Genomic DNA, 24,229 nt, shown 5'->3' with positions numbered 1-24,229 from the left:
GGGATATTTGGTTGTTATTGAATTCAAAAGATGCAGGCCCCTGGGAAGACGAGCAACCATTTCTAAAAGCTAATGGGGATCCACATACAGACTAAAAATAGTAAAGGTGAATAGACGTTCAAAAGCAAAGTTAAGGTCACAGCAACAGCCAGGTAACAGGAGCGTCCTTGAACAAGATCCAGAAGCTGTACTTGCTCACTCACTTGAAGTCACTATACACAGGAGCTTCAATGTAATAGCTGAATGTAATGTAATGACTCTAAACAGCATCAAGGAAATAAACATACCAAAGCCCATAAACACTGGCAAGGCTGCTTTAAAGCAATAACCATGAAGCAGGAGAGAGCTAGGTTAGCTATAGTCATTAAGTCTCTAATGGCAGCTAAAACAAGGAACAAGTGACTCCTGAGAGAAACAACACTGAGAAGGAAGAAATTGATATAGCTGCAGGCTCCAAATTCAATATCCCTGTGATCAAAAAAAACAAAAGAAAAAAACAACATTTAAAAACAAGGATTTGGGACTGTTAATTTGACAGCTACAAATATGAGGGTCAGTCCAAAACTTGTTTCTCATTTTATTTTCTGCTCAATTTCAGTCAGTGTTTCGTACAGGCCACAACGCTGGCTCACTGTTCGAGCTGTAATTTGCTGTTTTCCCAGAACATTTTAGCTATGCTCTGTGTGTGTAAGCTTGATTGCTTTGAGCCTGTATCTCCTGCAGACAGTGCCATCTTTGTTACACAGTGCTTTTCCCCCTGCTACCTTGCATTAGTCCGGGCAGCCCCCTGGTCTTACCATTAATGATAGAAATCGCTGAGGTTATTAACCGATTACACATTCTCCATCAGATTAGGAAGGCTGTACTGGCCCGCTCCCGCTACGGAAATTAGTGCTACACATTTCTCTTCACGCCGTGTCCTACAATGACACCTCACAGCCCTTCATGGACGCTTGTTATTGCCAGGCAAGTTGCTAAAAACAGCTTTTAGCTGTTTTGAAAGCGTGTGTGTTTGTGTGAGATATGAGGGAAGGTGGGCGAGTGTTTCTATTTTTTCTCTCTTTTCCAGGAGTTCAGGTACATGCCATAGAAAGTGGCTGTCACCTTTTTCCACTGTGAGGCACTCTGTTATTCACACAATATTTTCCTGTGTGGTTTAGGGCACACAATCTAAACTGAGAATATCTTCTGGCATTTAGCTGCACTTAAAGAACCTCAGGCGAGGATCAAATCTGTATCTTATTTTAACTGATGGAGATGGAAACAGAAACCATCTTTTGTATCCACCACAGTCCAACACAGTTGTATAGTTTATCCATCCTGTGTATGTCTAGTATACTGTGGCCTACCGTGTTGTAGCATGCCTTACAAAGAGGAGAGAAGAGGAAGAGCGTGCTGCCTTGTGACTGAGATGCAGGGCGACAGTTGACCTATAAGGGGCTGACTCACCCCCACGTTCACTTCACCACTAATATATTCACTTAGTAACGCTCAGGGGATGTGCAGTTCCACTGTGAAAGAATGGCTGAGCATAACAACTTGTACACATGTATATATGCTAAAACACAAAGAACACATGTGAGGGGTCTGTACCACACTGGTCTTGTGGTAACGGCATTGAACAAACAAAAAAATAGGTGATTAGAACACACAGGAAATGGTTGACTGGTTGAATTCACAAAAGAACATATAAGTGTGATATGTGTGCCCGCTGTACATGCACATATCTCTGCTGAAAAGCAAAGCAAAGAGAAGTAGCCATCCCTTTCTCAAAAAGACAGACAGTCGGGGGGAAGGGGCCTGAGGTTCAGAGACCAGTCAAGTGCTCATCTATCGCTCAAGGAAAAAGATAGAATTACTCATCCAGAGCACAAGAAAAAGGAGAGACCTAAAGAGCCTCAGATCATAAGAAAGAGGAAGAAAAGAGCAAGCAGAGAGACAGAAAAAGATACACAGACAGAGGCCTGAGTCTTATCAGCGGAAGATTAGCGCAAGAGATAAGGCCTCTAGGCAAGGCGTTATGTTTAGCCTGTTTGAGGCTTCCTGTCATCATCATTAGGGCCGCTTCTCCGACGGCCACTGCGGAAAACAGAGCAGCCATTTGGAAAGACACCCAGTGAGGAGGAAGATAAAGAAAGACAGGACCGTTGGTCAAAAACAAGATGATGGCTATATTAAGTCTAACGAGCAGTGTAAGCACAATATCATGCTGTGGTAAAGGCACTTGAATCCAGACCTAGCGTATAATTATATCTGCCAGTTTTATTTTCCACAATAATTATGGTAAAACTAAGGGCATTTTCTTTCGGGTGACCACTATACTTAAACATGGTATAAGATATACAACAGAGAAGTGTAGTAACACATTTTTCCACTTCAGTTCACAACTACAAACAGCGGAGAGCATGATTTCCAGCAAAATCATCAAGTTACAGCCTTCTGACTGACATGCTCCTCATCTCACCCCTATACTGTACATGTCACATGTAACACTAAGTGCCATATAAAAAATGGAAGGTAAACCTATTGTCCTTTGAAAACCAAACCGTTAATAAGGCAGCAGTTTGCCTTGGAAATGGGGGAGGGAGGGTTATCTGCTGAATCTAGCTGGCTGACTGGCTGACAGTAACTGTCTGTGACACTTCCCTGCCGCAGGAGTCGTGGGCGCTAGTGTATTGTGACAGAGTGCAACCTTTAAAGGCCAGCAACTGATGCACAACAGCACCCAAACCCAGCGATTCAGCCTGCACCGGCCTCCTCCTCTTGTCTGTGGTGAGCAAGCCTAAAAGCGCCCGTGACCACACACATACAAAGGCATAAACACTCATACTGTACACAGACAGAGAGAGAGAGACAAGACTTTCTCTTGACTGCTCAAATAAAGACATCTGACCTTCAGTTGCCTCTTGTCTAGTTTTTGGGAAGCCTGTCTCTATCTAGAGAAGTCACGGTTATGATACAGTCATCATTTGCCTTGTGCATTATGATCAATTACACAATCTGTCTGTCAGTTGCCAATTAGTGTGGCACTCACAGCCACTGGCAGTTAACTGTGAACTGATGTAGCCCACACAGAAAAGAAAATCCTCTACTGCCACCTGCTGGTCAAAGTTAATCACATCTTCCTTTCAACACATTTCACAGGGAGAACAAGTAATGTGATTCTTTATTGACCTCAGCACTGAACTTGTATTCTGGCTTGTTGATCTCTTCAGGGAAAATTTTGCGTTTCACTGACAGAAGCTGCGTCATTTGGCTGAATTCCTCTGACTTAATTTCCATTAAGATAATTCAAATTTTATCTGATCTTATAGGTGGGCTTATTCTGCCAAGGCCGTGGGCCAAGAAAGAAAGAGAGGGAAGTATAAGATGATAAACAAGGAGGGAGGGAAAGTGACAAAGAATGAAAGAAAATATACACTGATGTTATGAAGAAATCTGTCCATCTTGTAGATTAGATATGTAACTAAAGAAAGGGTTACGTTATTTGTCTATGTGTGTGTGTGTACCTCTCATAGATAGTCTTGAGAGCGACCTGGTCAGACACTCCGTCAGTCTCTTCCAGAAAGAGGATGATCCACGATGTCCTGTAAGGCCACTCCTCTGTCAGGTTGATCCAGGATGCCAGCCGATCCCAGTTGAAGATGATCTGATTGGCTCGCAACAGTCGACCTGACAACAATAATGCACAGAATTTGTGGCCTTAGAAGTCACTGGTCTACTCTACTTCTACTCTGCCAGAGAAAACAAACACCTGAGCACTGTGCATCATTCATCATCCGTCACTGTCAATTAATAATCTGCACAAAGTTATGGCATAAAGAACAGAGAAGTGGGCTTGTAACCACTAAGTATTCAGTTTGAATCACCAAAAAAAGCCACAGAGATGATTTTATACATTGTGACCCACTGTCACATCCTGCAAGCATCTGATGTGTAACATAATAACAAACCAGTCAGCTATGGAGGCTTGTTGTCTCAACTTTTCCACAAGCTGGTCAACATCAAACTGCTGCTTGGTACTATTGCTCATTTCTAATCAGCTAACAACATATTAATGTGTGTAAATTCTCAGTCTGTCATTTTATTATTACAAGTAATATTTATTTTTAATTTGAATGCCTGCTTAAGCTTAGAGGCAAAATCTACTCTTCATTAAAATGCTTGGTCAAATGCACCGCCTCTGCAGCCACATGATAGCTCCCATTGGAATAGGAATAAATACCATCGGAGCTTTGTTTTGCAGTTCTGTCCTCCTCCAAATCCACTAATATTTTCCAAACAGCTGACTAAAGTTAACAAGCAAAGCACAACAACTGAATGTACCATCCAATCTCCTAAACAATGGCAGGTTAAATTAAAGCTAAACTACTTTAATCTTGCCTTAAAAACCAAATGTTATTTGTTACTGTTGTGAGATGAGGGTGGTGCTAAAGCAGAAAGTGATTTATTCTTAACCTGTGATAGAAACAATGTTGAGCAGCCTCCTCATGGTTTGCGGGCTGATGTCACTGAACCAGTCTTCGGTCACCAGCAGCTTAGTGAGGTCGAATGACATCTGTCTGGTGATGGTCCTCTGCATCTGGCGACGTCTGTACGTGTCCTTGTACAATGACAAACAGAGAGTCTAGTTAGCATAAGACTGGAAATTTTACATGTTTATATTCACCATGTTTCATGCAAATAAAAATTGCATTACATAATTACATAAATACAATTAGAATTACAATTACTGCCTAGGCTGTGTGTGCAGGAAATACAGTCACAATCTCCCAAATAATAATAATAGCAGAAAAGTGATTTTGCAGAACATTACGATGTGACAGTGAAGTGACCTTTGACCGTTTGGATATAAAATGTCCTATTAGACAACTGTGTTAAATAATTAGCACAGTTGGCATATAAATATCTGAAATGGGGCCAAAATGATCTTGACTTTTGACCTCTGACCACCAAATTCAATCAGTTCCTCCCTGAGTCCAAGTGACCATTTGTACCAAATTTGAGGAAATTCCCTTGAGGCATTACCGAGATATAGTGTTCATGAGAACGGGACAAATGAACGGACAGACAACCTGAAAAACAGCCTAGAGGCGTTTAAGAGAAACATACTCTAATACTCTAATAAAAATCTAAGTCTTACAATTAGATCACTAATCACAAACTGAAATGACAAGTCAAACAATACCACACCATTTCTCCTGACCCAGTAGAGGTTTTAGATTTTATGTTTTATCACTGTAGCGAGCTGTGCAACACGAGACAGGACGTTTCAGAGTCAACATGTGATCTCAGGTCATGTCATCATAAAACCTTGTGCTTAAATAAGCTGAGGAATAAATGGATGGAACCAAATTCTATACATGTTTAATAGTACTTACACACAGTCCATTTATACATTTTTGGGTCTGTTTTGCCGTCAGTTGTCAAGATAACCCAACAAAGGTCTGCAATTTAAGCAGTGGTGGTCTGAAGTGGTGAGAGTGAAACCAATTAAAAGCTATTTTTTCTCACGCTCTTAGCCCCTTCCATATCATCTCCTCGTGAGCAAAACATATAATTCTGTGTGACTGCAAACAGAAAGCAAGAGAGCCGCTGTCCGAAGCTGAACAGTCATGACACACAGGCGAGCTATTGACACAGATCTACCGGAGAACATCTGTGATGATATCAGACAGCTGCCATGGTCATGAGCCAAGGCAAGGCTTTTGGTTGACTTTGAAGTCGTAACGCCAGTCTCATGACCTCTTTCTCAGAGAGATGAAACATATGGCCACCACTCAGTCAGGCCTGAAAAAGGTCTATCATGCGGACAGCCCTGTGTGGCTGACTGTCCGATATGTATTGATTTTTACTGCAGTTCTACAGCTTTACTGGTCCATTTAGATGTTTTTGTATTGTACTGATACATTGTTCAGTCATTTGGTTAAAAACTCTAAACACTGAGTGGTAATTTCCAGGTATAATTACTTTTTTAAATAAAGTTTAATTCTAATAAATGTAAATAAGATGGTAGAGATATTCATAATGTCATCCACAACTTGAGAAGCCAAATGAAAATGGAGAGCCACTAATTGATTTTCTCCTCCTGCCCTCATTTTAATCTCCACTTGTAGAAAGAGGACCCTCCTGCCAAGAGCTAGCTAGTGGTGGAGGGCAAATAAAGAGAGCACGCTGCCCCATAATAAAAGGGCCAACACCAATAATTGACGATACTAGATAAACCCGAGGTACAAACAAATGTCAAACAAACAAACAAGAGAGGGAGGTAGGAAAAGGGGGGTGGGGGTGGGAAGGTCTTGCAGGGGGGGAGGAAAGCATCAGCGACAGCAGCAGAGTCACTTAGCCTCCTGCCAGCAGACCTGGTGCCAGTGTTTTGTCACAGGGACCCACTGCTGCTAGGCCTTGTCATTAGGCTGTGGCAACACAGCAGGAAGGATAAACAGCCATTACATCAATTACACCAGGAACCTTGGCCGCACACCGAGCACCTCTCTCTTTTCGTCTCTGTGTGTCTCCTCCTGTCCTCTGGCCTCCGAGCTGCCTGCCAACGCCGCACATGTACTCAACACCCCCTTCAGGAAGGAGGCTGGAGAGAGAGTGAGCAGGGAGGCTTTCTAAGGCAGTGTCTCTCACCGTTACCCAGTGTTTTCTATTCAAGTTGTGGTGAACTAACTGCATTTTAATTTTGTTTGATTAATGTGAGGACATCAAGCATTCATTTCCAGCTTTATGATATTTCCAGATAACACGAGCGTTATGGGAATAAGTGTGGCGGAAAACCAAATTTATTTTACCTCCCTCTATAAACAAAACATCTGCCTCCATTTTAATTTTGTGACAAAAGCTTCCCTGCAATTTGTTATTATTGCTGGCCTTTTGTTTTGGTTGTAATGAGGTTAGGGTGGGGTATGAACTCTATATTTAGGGAGGCAAACAGAACCTACAGTGCTTGATATATTGGTTTTGGTTTATCTAATTTTGACATAATACAATCTTACTCTTCGATTTGTATTTTACATCTTGCCACCTATTACTGATGCCAGTCTTCCACGTCCAACTCATATTGCATCCACGGCCATCTCAGCATTGGGATCCCTCTTCTTCTGAAGTTAGAGAGCTTGGTGGGGTCAGGAACCATTTATCCACCAAACAAAACATTGTACAGCCTATACAAATAAACTTGATTTGAATTGTTGTTACCCTGCGATTGAGGGCGTTCTTGCTGCCAAACTTGGCCTGGTCTTGGCCCAAGCTGGTCTGAGACATCTTCCTGTCCAAGTCTTCATGCCATCCTGGAGGGAGTGAGAGACAGAGAGAATGACAGCTGACCAGTGCCTGTCGATGAGCGCCATAAATTAGATGTCTCTATTCACATAGAACTATAGTTTCTGGACCTGTCTACCAATCTATGGCACAAAACTCAATACAAACCTCCATATACCTGTATGTATCAAAATGTATTGTATGTTAGCTCTTGGTTTTTACCTTCAACAGGCAATGCCTCTCCATTGGTGGGGGCTGCCATGCAAAGCTTTTTGGCTGTGCTGAGGCCTCTGCTGTTGAGGAATACTGGCAGGTGGACGATGTTCCTCATATAGTCGTGACCGTTGATGTTGGAGTCTCTCAGCACACTATTGAGGTTTTGGTTGATAGCTTTTATGATAATGTGGGGATCGCTGGCAAAGATGGAGATAAAGGGGCCCTTGGAGAAGAGTACCCTCACCTGGAATGAGAAAGCAACCATTAGTGTGTAAAGGACATTTTTCATAACCTTTTTTTGCTATTCCATAAAACATGTATTTCAAACTAAGATACCAGCCTGTTGCACTACTATTATTATGATGTGTACATGGGTTTGAACATGGACTTGAAAAAGTTTTTAGCACAGCAGTACCCTCTGTGGAGTGTCTACCACTTAAATGTCAAAATGGGTGTTTTACGATCGAATCAATCAACAACATGATAACTAGAGGCAACAGTCCGCTGTAGTACTTAAATTTAATGACTCCTGTGAGAGCTGACTGTCTGCAGCACATGGTTTTGGGGATTTCCACTCCGCTAAGAAGGGACATTGTCCAAGCATCACAGGACATCGATTTGCGCTACACACATACACGGTTTGTTAACCCCTGATCAGCACCCTAGCCTAAGGCTCGCCTCACAGGATGATGAACGTCTGTCCCTACAGCAGCTGTCAGCACCATCAGCTAAGGCGCCATCACATGATGTCTGCGTCTTTAATGAACATTATCTGGTAGGAAAAGTATACAGACTGACGAAAAAAAGAAGATTTGATTTTGTAATTTGTGTAACCTACAAAAAATATATTTCACAGTGTGCGTTTGATCTCTGAACAGAGGATAGTTTCAGAGTGACTGGGAGGTGCTCGCAAAGATGAGAAGATTACATTAGCACACAGGAGGCTGCCATCCTCTCTGGGCTTACTTCACCAAATAATAACATTTGGCTAAAAGGAAATTCTATTACAGCAGCTGGGAGGAAGAATCTAAACTTGGAGGCGAGCTGAGGCAGCTGGGAACACCAGGGTGGCTGCACTGCAACAGAGAAGTGCGGGCTCTGTGTGCACAGGTGAAGGACCCACTTTAGGTTAAGGCCACATAGCAGCTGCTTTACAACAGTCTGTTTCATGGTTATAAATTTGCTTAAGTGACAGATGTTGAGAAATTAAATTCTTTCATATTATCTTGTTATCAGTCAAGAGGAAGCTGCACTCATCATCTACGTGCTCACACACACAATCACATGCACCCACCGTGTCCAGCATTTGCAGGACTTTGTCCTGTTCACAGGCATCCAGCCCGTCGATGATGACGGCCATACGTGTCTGGTTCTGGGTGAAACCATCGATGGTTTTGGCCATTTTAGACATTAGTTCCACCTCATGCTTCAGAACCTTGTGAGAGACAGGAAAAAAAATCAACAGCATTTTTATGTGAGAAAGAAATTACTGAATTAGGAACAACTTCAAAACTTAATAAATAAATGAAATGTCCCTCCAGCCATGACAACAGGATTTCAAATTATTTCCATTCATCCATGATCAGGTACAATGATTTAAGTGCATTAGTCTACCTTCATAAATCCTTCACTCTTGAGTCTGTGCAAGTTGTTAGCAGCACTGTGCAGGCGTTTCCTCTGGGAGTTGAGGACAGAGTCAGCCACTTGCCACCAGGTCCTGCAGTTAAGCAATAAAGCCAGGCCCACCACGCTGGCCATAGCTATCAGCACTGCATTCACTGTCAAGTTCTCCGGGTCCACCTGGTGAATGAAAGGATTTGAACTGATTATTGGGGCATTCAGCGACATACTGTTTTAATGCAGTGTCCCAAGCTCATTGATCTAACCCACCTTAAAGATGGCCAGCAGGGCAATACCGGTGATTAGGCAGCCTAGTGTCAAGGCAAACAGCACGAAGGAGGGAACACAACATGTTTTCTTCCACTTTTTACCTAGAGTATGAGAGAAATGTAGATGGTCACATTAGAGAGATGCACTGAGGGTAAAACCTTTTTTCTACAAATTCCTACATAGTAGCATTACCACTATCTGGTCACGTAGGATGTAGTTAATGAGGAAAACAGTGTCTAAACAGTTAGTTTTAAGCACTGGTTATACTTACAAAAGCTTCATTATGCTTAAAAGAGCCCCATTTCCAACAATCTAATTTTGCACTGATGCAAGTAAATACCAATATAAAAAACCTAATTAAGGAAACTGGTTTACTCTGCTATTAAACAAAGATGCATTTCTCCACTCTCTATTTTCAGTTTGGTTTATTGTCAACACAAACTGCACAGCAACTACTCATTATACTGAGTCACCTCAAAACCATGATCAAATATTTCACTTAGTTGGACAATAATTATGTAAGCAGATTGTGACTGTGTGTGTAGACTGAAAGGTCATCACACGACAGACGTCTACAGCCAAAGAAAGCAATGTCACCTTGAATCTCATCGTTCTTGAAAACCCTGAAGAGTCTTGTGGCCATGAAGCCAAACTCTCTCTCGCAGGCATCTGAGAGTGTGGCAATCATCTCAGCCATGGAGGTCTCTCCTCCAACACTGGATAGGCGATTATAATCGGTGAACAAGAACCTGTGTGACGTGAGAAAAACAGAGATGGGAAACTGAATATTTATCTAAAAAACACAGCGACCTCCTAATGAGTTTTATAGCTCATAATGAATGTAGTGTGACAAAGCAACTGTTAACAAACGTCTATATATTTTGTCTTGGAGCTGGGAGACTGATACTGTAATATTTTAGCAGAACAGTGTAGTGATTAGAGTTAAGACTTTTTCTGTGTCTGTCATTGTCACCTAACAGGCAGGGCGCGGGTGGTCTGCTCAGGAAGTTCAGGGGGGTTGACAAACATCAGTTTGAGCAGCAGCTCCAGGTAGCCAACCTGGCGGGCCAGACGTGTGCTGATGACCCATGCCCAGTTCCAGCTCTCCCTCTCACGCCGGCTTCCAAAATACACCAACACTGGAGACAGAAGAAGAGATCGTCAACAGAGGCATCTTTTTATTTTTTAGCCTTTTACTGAGGTTCAAGCCAAAACAATTTGATTAATATCATGGTTAAGTTTTATCCCTCGATATTAGTAAGATCTCCTCTTAACTCATCATGATGTTGGTTATGTAATGGCACCCTCTAGTGAGCAAAGCTGTTTTATCATAAATATTGACATTGTATAAACAGAAATGTATTATATATCAATATTATTGTTGTTTTATTAACGGTCTGAAAATTGTTTTGGCTGCCATTGCTGTAGGTCTACACCAGTTTTTTACACTTGAGTTCAGGACAGAAAAGTCCTGATGTAGGGATGAGATTACAGGCGATATATATGTTAATGTTTGCTTGTTATATTCAAAAAAGTACCAATTTTGTATAAAAATATGAATTAACATTTCCACTTAATCCATTTGCAGCTCACTTTGTTGGTCATATTTAAACAAAACTTCCTCATAATCAGTTCCTGCATCAGTTCTGCATCTCTACATCTTTTGTCCTCTCACCAAAGAAGATGTAGAGCAGGGCGAGGAGGCTGAGAGAGACAGCGATTGCCAGCTTGGGATCGACAGTAAAGCCAAGGACGACTGCCACTGAGCCACAGAGTAGCAATGTGAGGAAGACCACCAGCCATGAGAACTGGAACAATGGCTCTATCTGCTGGCCTGCAAAGGTCTTCATCTCATCTAATGAATAAAAGGGAAGAGAAATAAGTCCATAAAGAGAATCTCATGTCAGATATTTAAAGTAATATGAACAAACCATACTTTTTCATATCCGAATGAAGCAGTTTTTAATGCTGTTTGCTTACTTACCCTCCAGTTTCTTAAGAAGGAAAGACTTGCCGCTGCCCCACTGAGCGTACAATCCAACACAGATAGGTGGCTGCATAGTGGGTTCACTCAGGATGTCTGCTAAAGCGCTGCTATACAGGTCATAACCCAACATGTCTCCATCTGACTCGGAGGGGGAGAGGTGCTCTGAGAGAGGAAAAAATAAACAGGAGACGAAGATGAGAGAGGGTAAAGTAAAGCAGTTTAATCTCTAATTCTGCTTTAAACAATGACAAGTAGAAATGAGTCATACTGGCTCCAAATATCTGTGTGAGGATGCTTTTCTGGTGGGTGCAGTCAATGTTGTATGGTGTCTCTCCGGCTTTGTTGGGACGGTAAAGCAGGCGGCCATCTTTTGGGTTCCTTAGCAGCAGCTCGGCCAGCTTTCGGCTCCGCCCTCGGATGGCAATATGGAGGGGCGTGTCTCCTTTCTGTGTGAGGAAAAAAACACAACTGACTGATGTCCATTGAAAAAGGGGAAGAGTAGCTATTTGAAAATGTGCAACAGTGGCAAAAAAGAATCCTCCACATCACTAAAACTAAATAACAACATTAAAGCATTGTCATGATGATGCTTTTCTATACTAGCATGAGTTATCAGCAAGTGTGTTTTAAACAGTACCTTGTCCACTGCAGACACTTTGGCTCCTTTATCCAGCAGCAACTCCACTATTTCTATATTCCTCATTTTAGTGGCTTTGATAAGTGGGGTCTCGCCCTCCTAAAACATACACACACGCACACACATTTTACATTCTAAAATTGACTTGCATGCATCTGACCTTTAAAAAAGCCTGGGGTAAGCTGTTATAATGTAATATTCATAGTTGTCTGTCTGCATCTGGACAACAGTTTTTACAGAAAGCAGATTTCTGTTGTCCTGATTTTTCATTTAATATAGCGAATGCAAATATTGTAAAATTTGACTACAATACAATATATGAGAAAACATGACAAATAAAGATAGAAACATGACATTTTAGAAATGACAACCGAGAAATTAAAAGCATAAGAGAGCGTGCATGTCCCCCCCTACACTACTGAGTGTGCCTTACCTTAGTGCAGCTCTCGGTGTCAGGGTTACACTGCAGGATGTCTCTCACCATGGTAGCGTTGCCTTTCTCCACTGCCCAGTAGAGGGCAGTCTTTCCATCCTGATGTTGAAAGAACAGGGCAAATACTAACTTGTTATAAACTGTGTCAGAAATGCAAAAAAGCGTATGTATAGTGTTCAAGTAGCAAGGCTGAGAATGCAATATACAGGTACAGTCTATGGGTAATAACACTATAGTGTTGTGTCTGTTAATATAGTAGTCATACATTTGTGCAATTCTCACCTATGGATTTAAGATCACTTTACCAAAAACACAACAGAGCTAAATGAACAGTATTGAGCAGCAGCGTGACATTTCACACAGAGCACAAGAAGATCTCCTGCTTGCTTTTAAACATTAATAAGGCAGCAACAATAACAGGAGGGGGCTCCCACCTGGCCCCTGACGTCAATATCAGCGTATTTGTTCAGCAGAGCTCGGACTATCTCCACATGACCTCCTCTCACTGCTCCAATCAGCATTGTCTCCCCACTCTGAAAGAAATGGTGAAAAAGAGAGAGAGAAAGGAAAAACAAACAGAGAGAGACATGAATTGTATTTCAATATGAACAATTTTACAACATCCTGTTTGTGTCAAAAAGCAGCTGGTAATGCTGAAGTGAGGAGGCCTCACCCTGTCAGTGATGTTGACGTAGGTGCCAGCGTCCAGCAGGTCCTCTACGATCTCAGTATGTCCCTCCTTAGCAGCGATGGCCAGGGCTGTGTTGCCGTCCTTGTCCGTCATGTTGACATTTGGGTTCCTCTTCAGCAGCTCCTTGACAACTTCTGTGTAGCCTCCTTTCACGGCCACAATCAGAGCTGTCATTGAATTCTGTAAAAAACACAGAAAGGAGCTATTTTCTCATTTGAGGGTCTCTGTAACCCTAACATTTCTAAGCTTTTTTATAAGCTTTTCTCTACTTGACTGGGATTCGGTTGGTGTTCAAACGGTCAAATGACAGATGTTCAATAATTTATGGCTGATCAGAACAAAATGTAATTCCCGCATGTTGTCAGTTTATGTCAGCAGCACTGGGAGACACTACAGGCTTAATGACAACTTATTATTGACGTCTCATTTAGTGAGCCCAATAATTCATATATTTTTCCAGGCACTAGAGTCTCTTAATCACATATGAATTAATTGCTCTGCAGCATTAGCTACTACAGTTCCATCTGATTATTGATGCTACATATCAAACTATCACATCATTCAGTTTGTGTTGGCACAGATGCGACATGACTCCGAGGAGCACAGATGTGCTGCGTCATAGGTGCAATCAATTATTTAATATTGCAGTTTACTGACACATTTGTGGCGCTTGGCAGCATTAAATCTTGATTGTGTGAAAACCACACTGGCGAGAACAGGCAGCTGTGTGTGTCATGGCACCCACAGTGAGCCCAAGACAAAATTAGACCTGCTCAGCTGGTAAAGTACCTGTTCAGACTAACAATACAAATATTACGACTGTTCAGGAAACACTGCAAAATATTACTCTGTCAAATACCTACATCTGCACATAAGAACTAAAATAAACAATTGTCCATATTTTTCTAGACTCAAAACCCTAGAAACAAATTTGAGAATTAGAATTAGATGTATAGTGTGTAAAAAGGCCAAAGAGAGAAACTGACCAAAGTTTATAAAGTCAAACTTTGAGAAGTCGTTCTAGATGAAAATTGGATGTAGTAAACAACATTCACAGGAAACAATCTACTTACTGCTCCTTCCTGGTCCACATCAGCTCCATTGGCCAGAAGGTGCATCACACATTCATAGTGGCCTTTTCTGGCAGCCCAGATCAAAGGAGTGGTACCATACTGTAAGGAAAAAATGAAAACCTTGATATAATGCATGAAACATGAGTGAAGGGTGGACATGGGCTCAAGCACTTTTAAACTCATACCACTACACACATCCTCTGTGTGATTAAAGAGATAAATGATGAACATCTTTCAGTATGTAGTTACCTTGTCTGAGCAGTTGACCTTGGCTCCGTGCTGCAGCAGGAGATGGACAATCTCAGCGTGGCCGCGACCTGCTGCCCAGATGATGGGGTAGACGCTGTACTGTTGAGGCAGAGGACAGAGATGAAGTCATGCTGACAGTAACTAATGATCAGTGTCAGGCCTGCGGTTGTACGAACACTTTCAGCCACCTCACAGGACTGAAACAGCAGATGATGGGGTATAACGTGCAGGTGAAGAGGAGGGTTGTGGTTGTGTTCACATCTTTGTTACACTAGTAAGTTGTGTTTACTGACATTTACAACTAATGTTTTTCTGTATATACCTTGTCAGCTGAAACACTGCATTACATTTACATGGAGTAAACGGAATATGTCATGTGAAAACCTCCCCCAAATCTGGGATTATTATGTCTTCAACTTTCAGTATAAAGTAAGAACAGATACCAATGATGCTAGGAGAAAAACAGTGTGTCCAGTCTCAGTACCTGACCAGTGATGTTGGGGTTAGCTCCTTTTTCCAAGAGCAGCTGGGCCACATCTGTACAACCTTTGTAGGCTGCCCACATGAGAGCAGTCCAACCCCCCTGAGTAGAAAAAAGACACACACACACACACACACACAAAACACAGTTCAGTTGAACAGAAAAATTATGAGGATAGGAGGGAAGACAAGATTTGCTCTACATACAGAGAATGTAGTAGTCTGGACATATAATTATAGGTATTATTTTATCCTAATAAGATGTAAGGGCAACAACAGTAATAAATTCAAGCCTGCCAAAAAAGGTAAAATCTAACCAGATTTTGTGGTAGGAAAATGTGCTATTTCCAGCTGGTATGACACACTTTCCAGTGAGTGAGCAGTATCACACAGTGTGGTTTATTATAATCCCCCTGTGATGACTGGCTGTGATCTGTCCTGTGCAGCTTAAACACGCCCCGCACAGCAATGAGTCGTGTCCTGAGACATTTCCATAGTGTCGCAGATTTTAAGTCATATGCCATGTAAATGTGTAACCTTTTTGAAATAGAATCCTAATGCATCATCCACTTACTGATGGTTTATACTCAATAGAACTTTTTTTTTTTTTTTTTTTGCATTTTTAGGTTGCTGGAAATTCACATTTCCTCTTGAATGGGACATCTAAAGCACAGTAAATGCTTACAAACATGCTTAGTGCCAGGTAATAAATGTGTATCTCGTCTCCATGTGCCCAGTGCTCTGCTCATGAATATACAGAACGGCAGCAGCAGCGAGCCTGCAGACGACTGACTGTCTCTGACTGTCTGTATCCAATGACTAAATCATATCACTGCCCCATGCAGAGACAACCAGAGCTCAGTAAATAAGATTACTACTAGAGAGGAGCCATCACACAGAAAGCAATTTATGTCCATTTCAAGGCTAATGGATCATCTTGAACAACCAACACTGGGGTCATCATGTCAAGAAGAAACCATTAATGTACATATACTCAAGGCATAATAATTTTATTATATTTTAAAATGTGTGAGGACTACATTTTAATAGTCAACTTAAAGTACAAGTTTGAGCAGTTTAATGTTTCTTTTATATTAAAAAGATTGAAACGGTTGTTTAGCTACCATATCTTTGACCTATAAGCATACATTGTGAAGTCATTTTGGGCACTGATGATACATTATTATCCCTTACTCTTCCACCACCCTTCATCCCAGCTTTCCACTATTTTCTTGAGAAAAAAATCTTTTAATTTTTTTTTACAGTAGATGGTTTAAATAGAAAGGAAATAAGGAGAGGAAGCAAGAGGAATGACATCAACTAAGTTACTATCCTACCCAATATTCTTACCTAATTTACCTTTTTTAGTTCATTTTTTACTACATTTTGACTTCATATCAATATATCATTATTGACATGATGTCATAACTGTGATACAGTGTATAGGATACCAATTTTGGATAATGGGATGTCAAAGTTAAGTTGTATGTACATAAAACCACTATACTAATAATAATGGCAGATTTTACGGGATTAAAAAATATTATCATTTAGTTATATAGTTATTGTAAAGTGAAAACTAAATCTCCTTCCCTGCTGCATCACCCAGTTTTTGAGTTCTCACCATGTCTCGATGTTCCAGGTTTGCATTGTTCTCCAACAGTTCCCTCACCACCTCAATGTGGCCTTCCTTAGCTGCAGAGATCAACGCCGTCCAGCAGTCCTGTACACAGAGACAACCGGTTACCGTGGAAACCCCCATCAGACTCCAAATCCAGTTGGACAGAAGTTTGTCTGAGCTCTACGGCTATGCGGGACGTCCTGAGGAACGGTCAAAGCACTATACCTACCAGCTGGTCATACCAGGTGCTCATGGGAACACGATGTCGCATGGGGGGACAGGAGTGACGGAGGGCAGAGTATGAGAGACAAGAGCAACTACGACATGTAACGCTTCTCCTTCCTCTTCTACGTTAGTGCAAGAATGAATACAACTTTGAGTGTGCTCTGTGTAATAGCAGGTTACATGTATTTGAGATGTTAATGAGAGGTGTGTGAGTAAGCATGCGTGAGCCTAAGTGGGGGAGTGTATGCAATGCGTGAGTGTGTGCGTGTGTAGGGGCTGGCTCCCGGAGACACAGGGTGTTGGCCAGCCAGTGGATCCTGTCATTTAGTCAAAAGAGTGAAGGTAAAATTGTGTACTAAGTTGTAATTATGGCTCATGATGGCTCATAATAGCTGAGGACTAAGCCTGAGTGTGGTGAGTTCAGCAAGATGGAACATCACCAACATCTTCATTGTCAAGTGGGTGATGTGGTTAAAATGACCGCATTGTTTTTCACCTGTGCCTCGACTCTGATGCGCTCTCAGCATCTCAACAATGCCATGTGTACCTGCATATATGTGTGGGAGGTATGCTCATATGCAGCAGCTTGAGATGTTACGTGTGTGCATTTGCATGCTTACAACATCATCCAAGTTAACGTTGGCTCCTCTCCTAATGAGCTCTTGTACTATCTCCAGATTGCCCTGCTCTGCTGCCACCATCAGGGGAGTCTGTCCGTTCTGAAACAAGAGAGAGAGAAGAAACTCAAACTGTGATAAGGATTTAAACGAGCTAATTAACTGTACTGTTTTCTCTGTAGCCCCCCGAGTACTCACTAGAAAAAAAATGACAGATGGTGATACTATGTGATGACTGAACTCTAATCCTAGCCTGTATGACATCCAGTTAATCGATCCCTTGATGGCTTTATATGGCCTGGGCATTGCTTTTCTATTAGTCAGACTAGGGATGAATATAGCACTATGCAACATTTCTTATCATGAACAAATGTCATGAAAAGACCAAAATCAATGATGTGTTAGTTAGCCCATTCATTCCTACTGAGTAAATAAATCTTTAGAGACAGGTCATGAATATACTTTTTAGGAAAAGTACTCAGACTGGAGTAAATAGTGCATTTGCTGGGGGATATTTTCAGCTAGGAGTTTGGTTCAACACTGAGTATCTACAGCAGCAGGACTGCATATGTGGGATTGACATGAAAATAAACTACAGTGCCCATGTTCATGGAAATCAAGGAGCAGGTCACCCAGTGCAATAATAGGGCTCACTGATGTTGGACGACAGTGGAGATCTGTAGCACAGAGGAATAAGCTTTAAGCTACAATAATATGCTGGTAGGATCACTTTTCTCTTGGTTTTAGTCCTGTCATGGGATTAATTTGGTGACAAAAAGAAAAATATTATCAGCATTAACATCATAAGTATGGGTCGACAATGTACAATTACTCTCACTGCCAGAGGGGGGAGACAAAAGTTCTGCACTGCAGGTTTAACATCACAATGACAACAGCTAGAACAGATCAAAATGCCTATAAAAAGTACACCCTCCCTTTGAAGTTTTCGTTTTATTGGTGTACAACATTGAATCAAAGGGGATCTCATGTGACACAGATTAACAGAAAAAAGACTCAATGTCAAAAGGGATCTCTACAAAGTTATCTAAAGTAATAAAGACTTCCCTGGAAAGTACCTACTTTTTATAGGTACAGTAAGTCATGCATAGTCAATATAAAAGAAATGTTAACCTTAAGAAGCCAAACACAATATTTAATTATTTATTCACTAAATGGGTTCATAGTCATTTTCATTTCTATTAAAGCTCCACATCAGATCTAATACTCCTTTTCCCACAAAACACCTTTTATATTATCTTAGAGAAACTTTGCTTATTGAACACTTATCCATTAGAAGGGTTCTCGTAATGTAACTGACTTACATCACTCCTGCTGTCCACGTCTCTGAACTTGTCCAAATGTGCTTTGATGGCAGCCAGGTTCTCCTCCTCCACATAGCTGAACAGACTCTGGACAGCCAGGGAGGTCATCTTCAGGGAGGTGGTGGTATCCATGGCTGACTGCTAAACACCTGTACACCACTGCAGAGCGAGAGGAGAGCAGATGAGCATTCGCAGGAGGCATAGGAGAGCAACAATATCTACTGCATGTGGCCAGCACAGCTAACTGTACAACACTACTTAGAGACAAACAGAGAAGTTAAAAGCATGGCCAGGAAGAGGGTGTGGTGTGTCTTTGAAGTGATGCTGTGGAATAAACAAGTACTGTCCAAACCCAACTCACACGCACAAACTAAACCATACAAACAGAAAACAGAGGCCACAGGAGGAGAAAGGAGTTGCAATAGTTAGCCCAGCTATAAACGTTTAAAAATATAATCAGAAAAGATGGTGTCATATTAATATCTCACTGAAAGAAATTAATACATGAAATTTATGCTGTACAAATGTAGACTTATTCAGTAAGCATGTGTGTGTTTGTGTGCATTTCTTCCTTTTAAGGCAGAGCACAATTTTCCTGTGCAGGCACAAATGCAACATACACACTTCCACATATCAAGATACCACAAAACAATCCTCAACCAGTGGGACACACTTACTGTATATGTGTCTGCCTCAGTGGTAATTTTAAGATGACTTTTTCTACCAGGAAGTTAAAAAATGGTTACAATGGGATATTGCACTGAACGTGCTCATTACACAAGGGCTAACAGGGGCACTTAGTTCAGTCCAGTTCAGCTCCATCTGCCTGCTCATGCTGATAACATGAACTGAAATTCGTCTGCTCGGTATAATGAAGGCAAAGCAATCACAATGCTCCACTCAAGAAACTGCACCAAGTCACCAAATACCACTGAAGACAAACAATAGTCTTTAAAACTTTCTTCCTTTGAAGTAATAATAACTTGGACAATTGATGCGCTCGACTGTGCGCTCCAATTATATCAAGACCAAGTTCAGTTCTACCCTCCTCCACTGCCATATAATGGACTTTGTAAAACTTGTGTACACTAAACAAGAAAAGTGATGCTCAGTGCCTGAAAGTACAATAGGTGCACTGCTGTGCAGTATTTTACTGAAACTACTTTGCATTGATGGGGAAAGAGCAGCGAGATGCAGATAGGTAATTGTCTGCATCTGATAAATCGATGCAGACAGCCCACTTCAGGGAGATTATCTATAATTAGGCAGCACCATTTTAAAGAATGATTTTAAACCCAGACCATAGACAAGCAGGTTCCTCTATTTACTGAGTCATTTTAACCCCTTTCTACGCAAGCAAGCGGACCAGGGTTTTTCTACTGATGGCAAAAAGGAGCTGGAGTTCATCAGAAATATTTACAAATAAAATCATTGGCAGTGACTTCCTCATATATTCAGGCAAGATCTCCTCAAAGGAACAACATAAAACAACAAAATATCCCCAACAAAAGAAAACGCCTCAAATATGGTTGCTCTCTCTGTATTAGGGATTCACTCAATCGATGAAAAACTCATTAATGATTCATCAAGTTGTGCTCTTCCATCATGGTCAGCCTTACTTCCTGCCACAATGAGAGAAAATTAATCAGCTGCATTCATTGCCTGTAAGTTATCTTGGCAGTGGGTTTCACATAAAGACTGCCAAATATGCTGCACAGTATTTTGCCATAATCCTTGAGAAAAGCAGCTCAGGCTCAGGTCAATAAAAGCTTAAATGTCACATGCCTGTTGGGCTGTCAGTACAAAGGCCCAAAACTATCAATTCAGTCAAATTCAAAGCTGCCAATCAATGAATATCTACATATTCTGTATTTTTTTCCCTCTAAACTCTGATCCTGTTTCTTTTTTCAGGATCCACCTATAACTGCTCACCCATATTGCACAGTGTCATACATGAGTGTAAAAAATCCTTTGTTTACAGTGGAGCCTGTTGACACACCCTCCCCAGCTCCTTATCTCTCAGCACAATGGGTGGACGATTACACCACACAAGAACCAATCAGTAAAGATTAAGCTCGCTTTCTGTCTGTTCAGCAATGATGAGACGGGAGCTCACACACATCCTTTTAACACAACACACAGCCAGAAAAAGCCGGGCAGAGACAAAACACCAATAAAAACAGTGAAAAAAACGAATTATTAAAGCCACTCAAAAAGACAAATGGTCTCTGGTAGAAACTACACAGCTTATGAGAAGAGTCCCTTACCTTGGTGTAGGGTGAAACTTATATTTGGCTGCTCAACACCAATCTTTATCCCTCGCTCACTCACACACTGTATCAACAAGCACTGCCAGGCTCATGCTCAGCATCCCCCTTCACCCAGGGCTGAATATTAGATGAGGGGGGCTGGCCTACGCCCATCTCTTCCCAACACAATAGACACGCGACCAGATTTCCATTCATTACACGCACTGGCTCAGCATCAATTTATACAGATAAAAGGGAGAGAGACGATTAAGTTGTTGGCCTAATCTGGGTGATTTCTATTTACGAGAAATGCAATTAAATAACATTTAGCTACTGGTGAGCTGTCACTGGCAGATTATTACTGTAGTCATTTGAGTGTGTTTAAATGACTTAATCGCTCATCACTTAAAGCCAAAATATTGAACAGATCCTAGTGCACTATAGTTTTTCTTTACATATCCACTACACTTAGCCATTTTAACACTCTAAGTTGGGCAAGAAAGTATTGACACTATCAAATTAATATCACAATATTTGAGATTTTAAAAAACTTATGTATGTCAGTAAATTAAACATATTTATCCCACATGTAAATTTCCCACAAGTGGGATGAATAAAGTCTATCTTATTTTATCTTTAGAGTAGGGCTGCAACTAACTGGTTTTCATTATGAATTATTTGGATCATTATTTTCTCAATTAATTATTGATTGATACAAATATATCCCACAACTCTCACAAACATAAGCTGATATTTTTGCTTGTTTTGTTTGGTCAACTATCAAAATCAAAAAGATGTTTGATTTAAAAATCTAAATCTGCTTTAAAAAAAAAGACAAATAGTTGCAGATCAATTTTGGAATGACTGACTAATCAATTAACCGACTAATTATTTCAGCTGAAAAAGGAAATTAAATAAGTAAAGTGATATGATATGATGAGCAGCCAGGGAGAGCCATTTGCTGCTTTCTACAGCCTTCCCACTAAAACACCAAGGCAAACATACACATATTTGTCACAGAACTGTAAAGCACAAATTTAGAGCAACTAAACTCCCAGGTGACATCTTGTTTGGCTTCACTACACATCAGTCTTATTTATATCAACATAGAGAACCATCCAGATCGACTTTCAGGGTCAGATATGATTCCAGTATTTATGTAAAAACACAGATATTATCAGAAAAATTCAAATACAGCCCCAGTGAGCCGTGCTGTTATCTGAATACACACAGATGTAGGTAGTGTGAACTAAACACGCAACACTGGATAGGATCTCTAAATTTAACCAGTCAGCTCTTTAAAGCTTGTCATGTGGGTATGAAACTGCTGAGGATTCACTTCCCTGATACATACCGGGGTCTGCTCCAAAAAAACAAGAGAACAAACATGAAACTGGTCTCATATATATATATATATGTATATGTATATGTATGTGTGTATGTATATATATATATATGTGTGTGTGTGTGTGTGTGTGTGTGTGTGTGTGTGTGTGTGTAAATGAGTGTGTGTCTTAGATAGGAGGGGCTCTGGGTTTTCAGTAGTATCTGACTAAATCTGGCACTTGGAACAAGTCCCTGGTCACAGGAGCTGCTGGAAAGAAAGTACAGGTCTGACAAACAGGCAGCCAGGACACAGTGTGAACAAAGTGGTGATAAACACACTGTGGGTCTGTGCTGCACGGGTAAACCGGGTAACGTCATATCAGACCCTCTCAACTGCGCGTCTTCGGGCTTGTCAGAAAAAGTAAACATCTGGATGTCACACACATATCACATGGTTTGGTTTTAAGTGCGACTCGACGAGGGAAAGTAAAGAAATAATATACTTTTCTGGTTTGCGTTAGACAGGTTTTGACAGGCGCGTTACAAGCTGGTTGACTTCCCGTTTTTAGGTTCTGTCACTAGGAAGTTAACAGCAAAACACAAGCTAGCTCAACCCCCCAACGGCTAACATGCTAACGTTAGCTCAGTGAGGCTAGCAGCTCCCCCAACAGGTCCTTATTTTGCTTTTTCACCTCTTAAAGTAAAAAAAAAAAAAAAACAGAAAAGAAAAAAGTACGCCACACACACCGAAGTCCTCTTACCTAGGTCGGGCTACTCTGTAATTGTATCGTATTTTCCCGGTCCGGGGAAATATAGTCAAAAATAGCACTTTTTCATGTCACGGCAGCGTTGACCTGCTCCCCGGCTGCTACAGTAAAAAACAAAGCTCCACCTACTACTACCCCTGGTTACTGTGGCGTAACATGTGGCAGAGCCTTCCTCCCCACCCCCTGTGTATTTATTCAATTCAGTATTAATAATTTATTAAATACTGTACAGCCCTGTGGTACTACAGTTTAAAGTTACTTTACCGATTCAGACTTTATTTTCTATACTTATAATTAAAAGTATTGTTTCTCAATGCATAAAACTACCCCACCTGCGCACAGAATAGATCAAACGAGCCTCAGCTACAACAATAAAATGTTGCTTACATATGATGCTTCAGTGATCTAATAATCTAATAATGTCATATAGAATAATATAACATTCACAGGGATATATTTTGTGCATAATCAGTAGTTTTTTTTAAATACCAAAGTAAAACGTTTTTTCCAGTATTTCTTGTGTAATTTTACATAAGCAAACTTAAATACAGGGCTTTTACTCATAATGGAGTATATTTGTATTGTTACATTTCCTAAGAAGTAAAGGATCTTAATACTTCTTCCACCACTCATTTTCATACCCTAGCTTCTTCTCCATTCTTCTCCATTCTCTGTTATTTTAATGCTTATATTGAGCAGAAGCTGTACCTAAGAGTGAAGGCCAGTTTATGAGAATTTACAGTGCTAACCAAGGACATCTCTATCTACCTTGGTGGCCTCAAGTATATATTGGACCCAGTGATTTGAATTATTATGATCCTTTAAATTGTTATTTGAAACTAATTACTAACTTCTTAGCTTACAGATGTTTCTTTGGTAATGAAAGTGTGTTTGCAGTGTTTGAAAGTACTGTAAAGTATATCATTATAACATTTAAAATATTGTTAAATAAACTTAAGCTCACCAAATAAATACCTGTTTTATCATAAAATTGAAGCAGCATAGGCCTTTTTCACAGTATTTTGACATTAAAGCAGGAAAAGCACAAGCAAAACTGTTGCATTCAGGCTTGTAAATAGAAATTTCCACCAGTAACATGAAAAAAAGGCATCTGTTTTCAAGTTAACACTGTTTCTCCAATATTAATTTCTACTACAGGACACAAATTCTCAAAACATAA

The 24,229-nt window shown here is 40.8% G+C and overlaps 1 protein-coding gene across 4 annotated transcripts in view; it reads right to left on the bottom strand.

The window, feature by feature from the left end:
• kidins220a (kinase D-interacting substrate 220a) overlaps window positions 1–23,199 on the bottom strand; it is a 44,985-nt gene extending 21,786 nt beyond the window's left edge. For 3 of the 4 annotated variants that reach the window (XM_018683977.2, XM_018683979.2, XM_018683980.1), the window contains exons 1-23: window positions 23,044–23,199; window positions 18,708–18,866; window positions 17,389–17,487; window positions 16,547–16,645; window positions 14,927–15,025; window positions 14,443–14,541; window positions 14,194–14,292; window positions 13,103–13,300; window positions 12,864–12,962; window positions 12,430–12,528; window positions 11,997–12,095; window positions 11,628–11,805; window positions 11,357–11,521; window positions 11,048–11,227; window positions 10,346–10,511; window positions 9,970–10,121; window positions 9,373–9,473; window positions 9,097–9,282; window positions 8,777–8,917; window positions 7,489–7,726; window positions 7,204–7,295; window positions 4,459–4,603; window positions 3,510–3,672 (exon numbers count right to left, since the gene is read on the bottom strand). In XM_018683977.2, the coding sequence (XP_018539493.1) occupies window positions 3,510–3,672; window positions 4,459–4,603; window positions 7,204–7,295; window positions 7,489–7,726; window positions 8,777–8,917; window positions 9,097–9,282; window positions 9,373–9,473; window positions 9,970–10,121; window positions 10,346–10,511; window positions 11,048–11,227; window positions 11,357–11,521; window positions 11,628–11,805; window positions 11,997–12,095; window positions 12,430–12,528; window positions 12,864–12,962; window positions 13,103–13,300; window positions 14,194–14,292; window positions 14,443–14,541; window positions 14,927–15,025; window positions 16,547–16,645; window positions 17,389–17,487; window positions 18,708–18,839 (3,029 nt within the window). In that variant the 5' untranslated portion in view covers window positions 18,840–18,866; window positions 23,044–23,199. Of the gene's footprint in view, window positions 1–3,509; window positions 3,673–4,458; window positions 4,604–7,203; window positions 7,296–7,488; window positions 7,727–8,776; window positions 8,918–9,096; window positions 9,283–9,372; window positions 9,474–9,969; window positions 10,122–10,345; window positions 10,512–11,047; window positions 11,228–11,356; window positions 11,522–11,627; window positions 11,806–11,996; window positions 12,096–12,429; window positions 12,529–12,863; window positions 12,963–13,102; window positions 13,301–14,193; window positions 14,293–14,442; window positions 14,542–14,926; window positions 15,026–16,546; window positions 16,646–17,388; window positions 17,488–18,707; window positions 18,867–20,974; window positions 21,077–23,043 lie in introns of those variants that run through there. The other variant, XM_018683978.2, reaches the window with a different exon arrangement.
• Between the last annotated feature and the right edge of the window lie 1,030 nt (window positions 23,200–24,229).

This window comes from Lates calcarifer, linkage group LG19 (genome assembly GCF_001640805.2).
Source record: "Lates calcarifer isolate ASB-BC8 linkage group LG19, TLL_Latcal_v3, whole genome shotgun sequence".
Lineage (NCBI taxonomy): Eukaryota > Metazoa > Chordata > Actinopteri > Centropomidae > Lates > Lates calcarifer.
The sequence above is the reverse complement of the archived record's forward strand: the minus strand, read 5'-3'. Positions and strand labels throughout refer to the sequence as shown.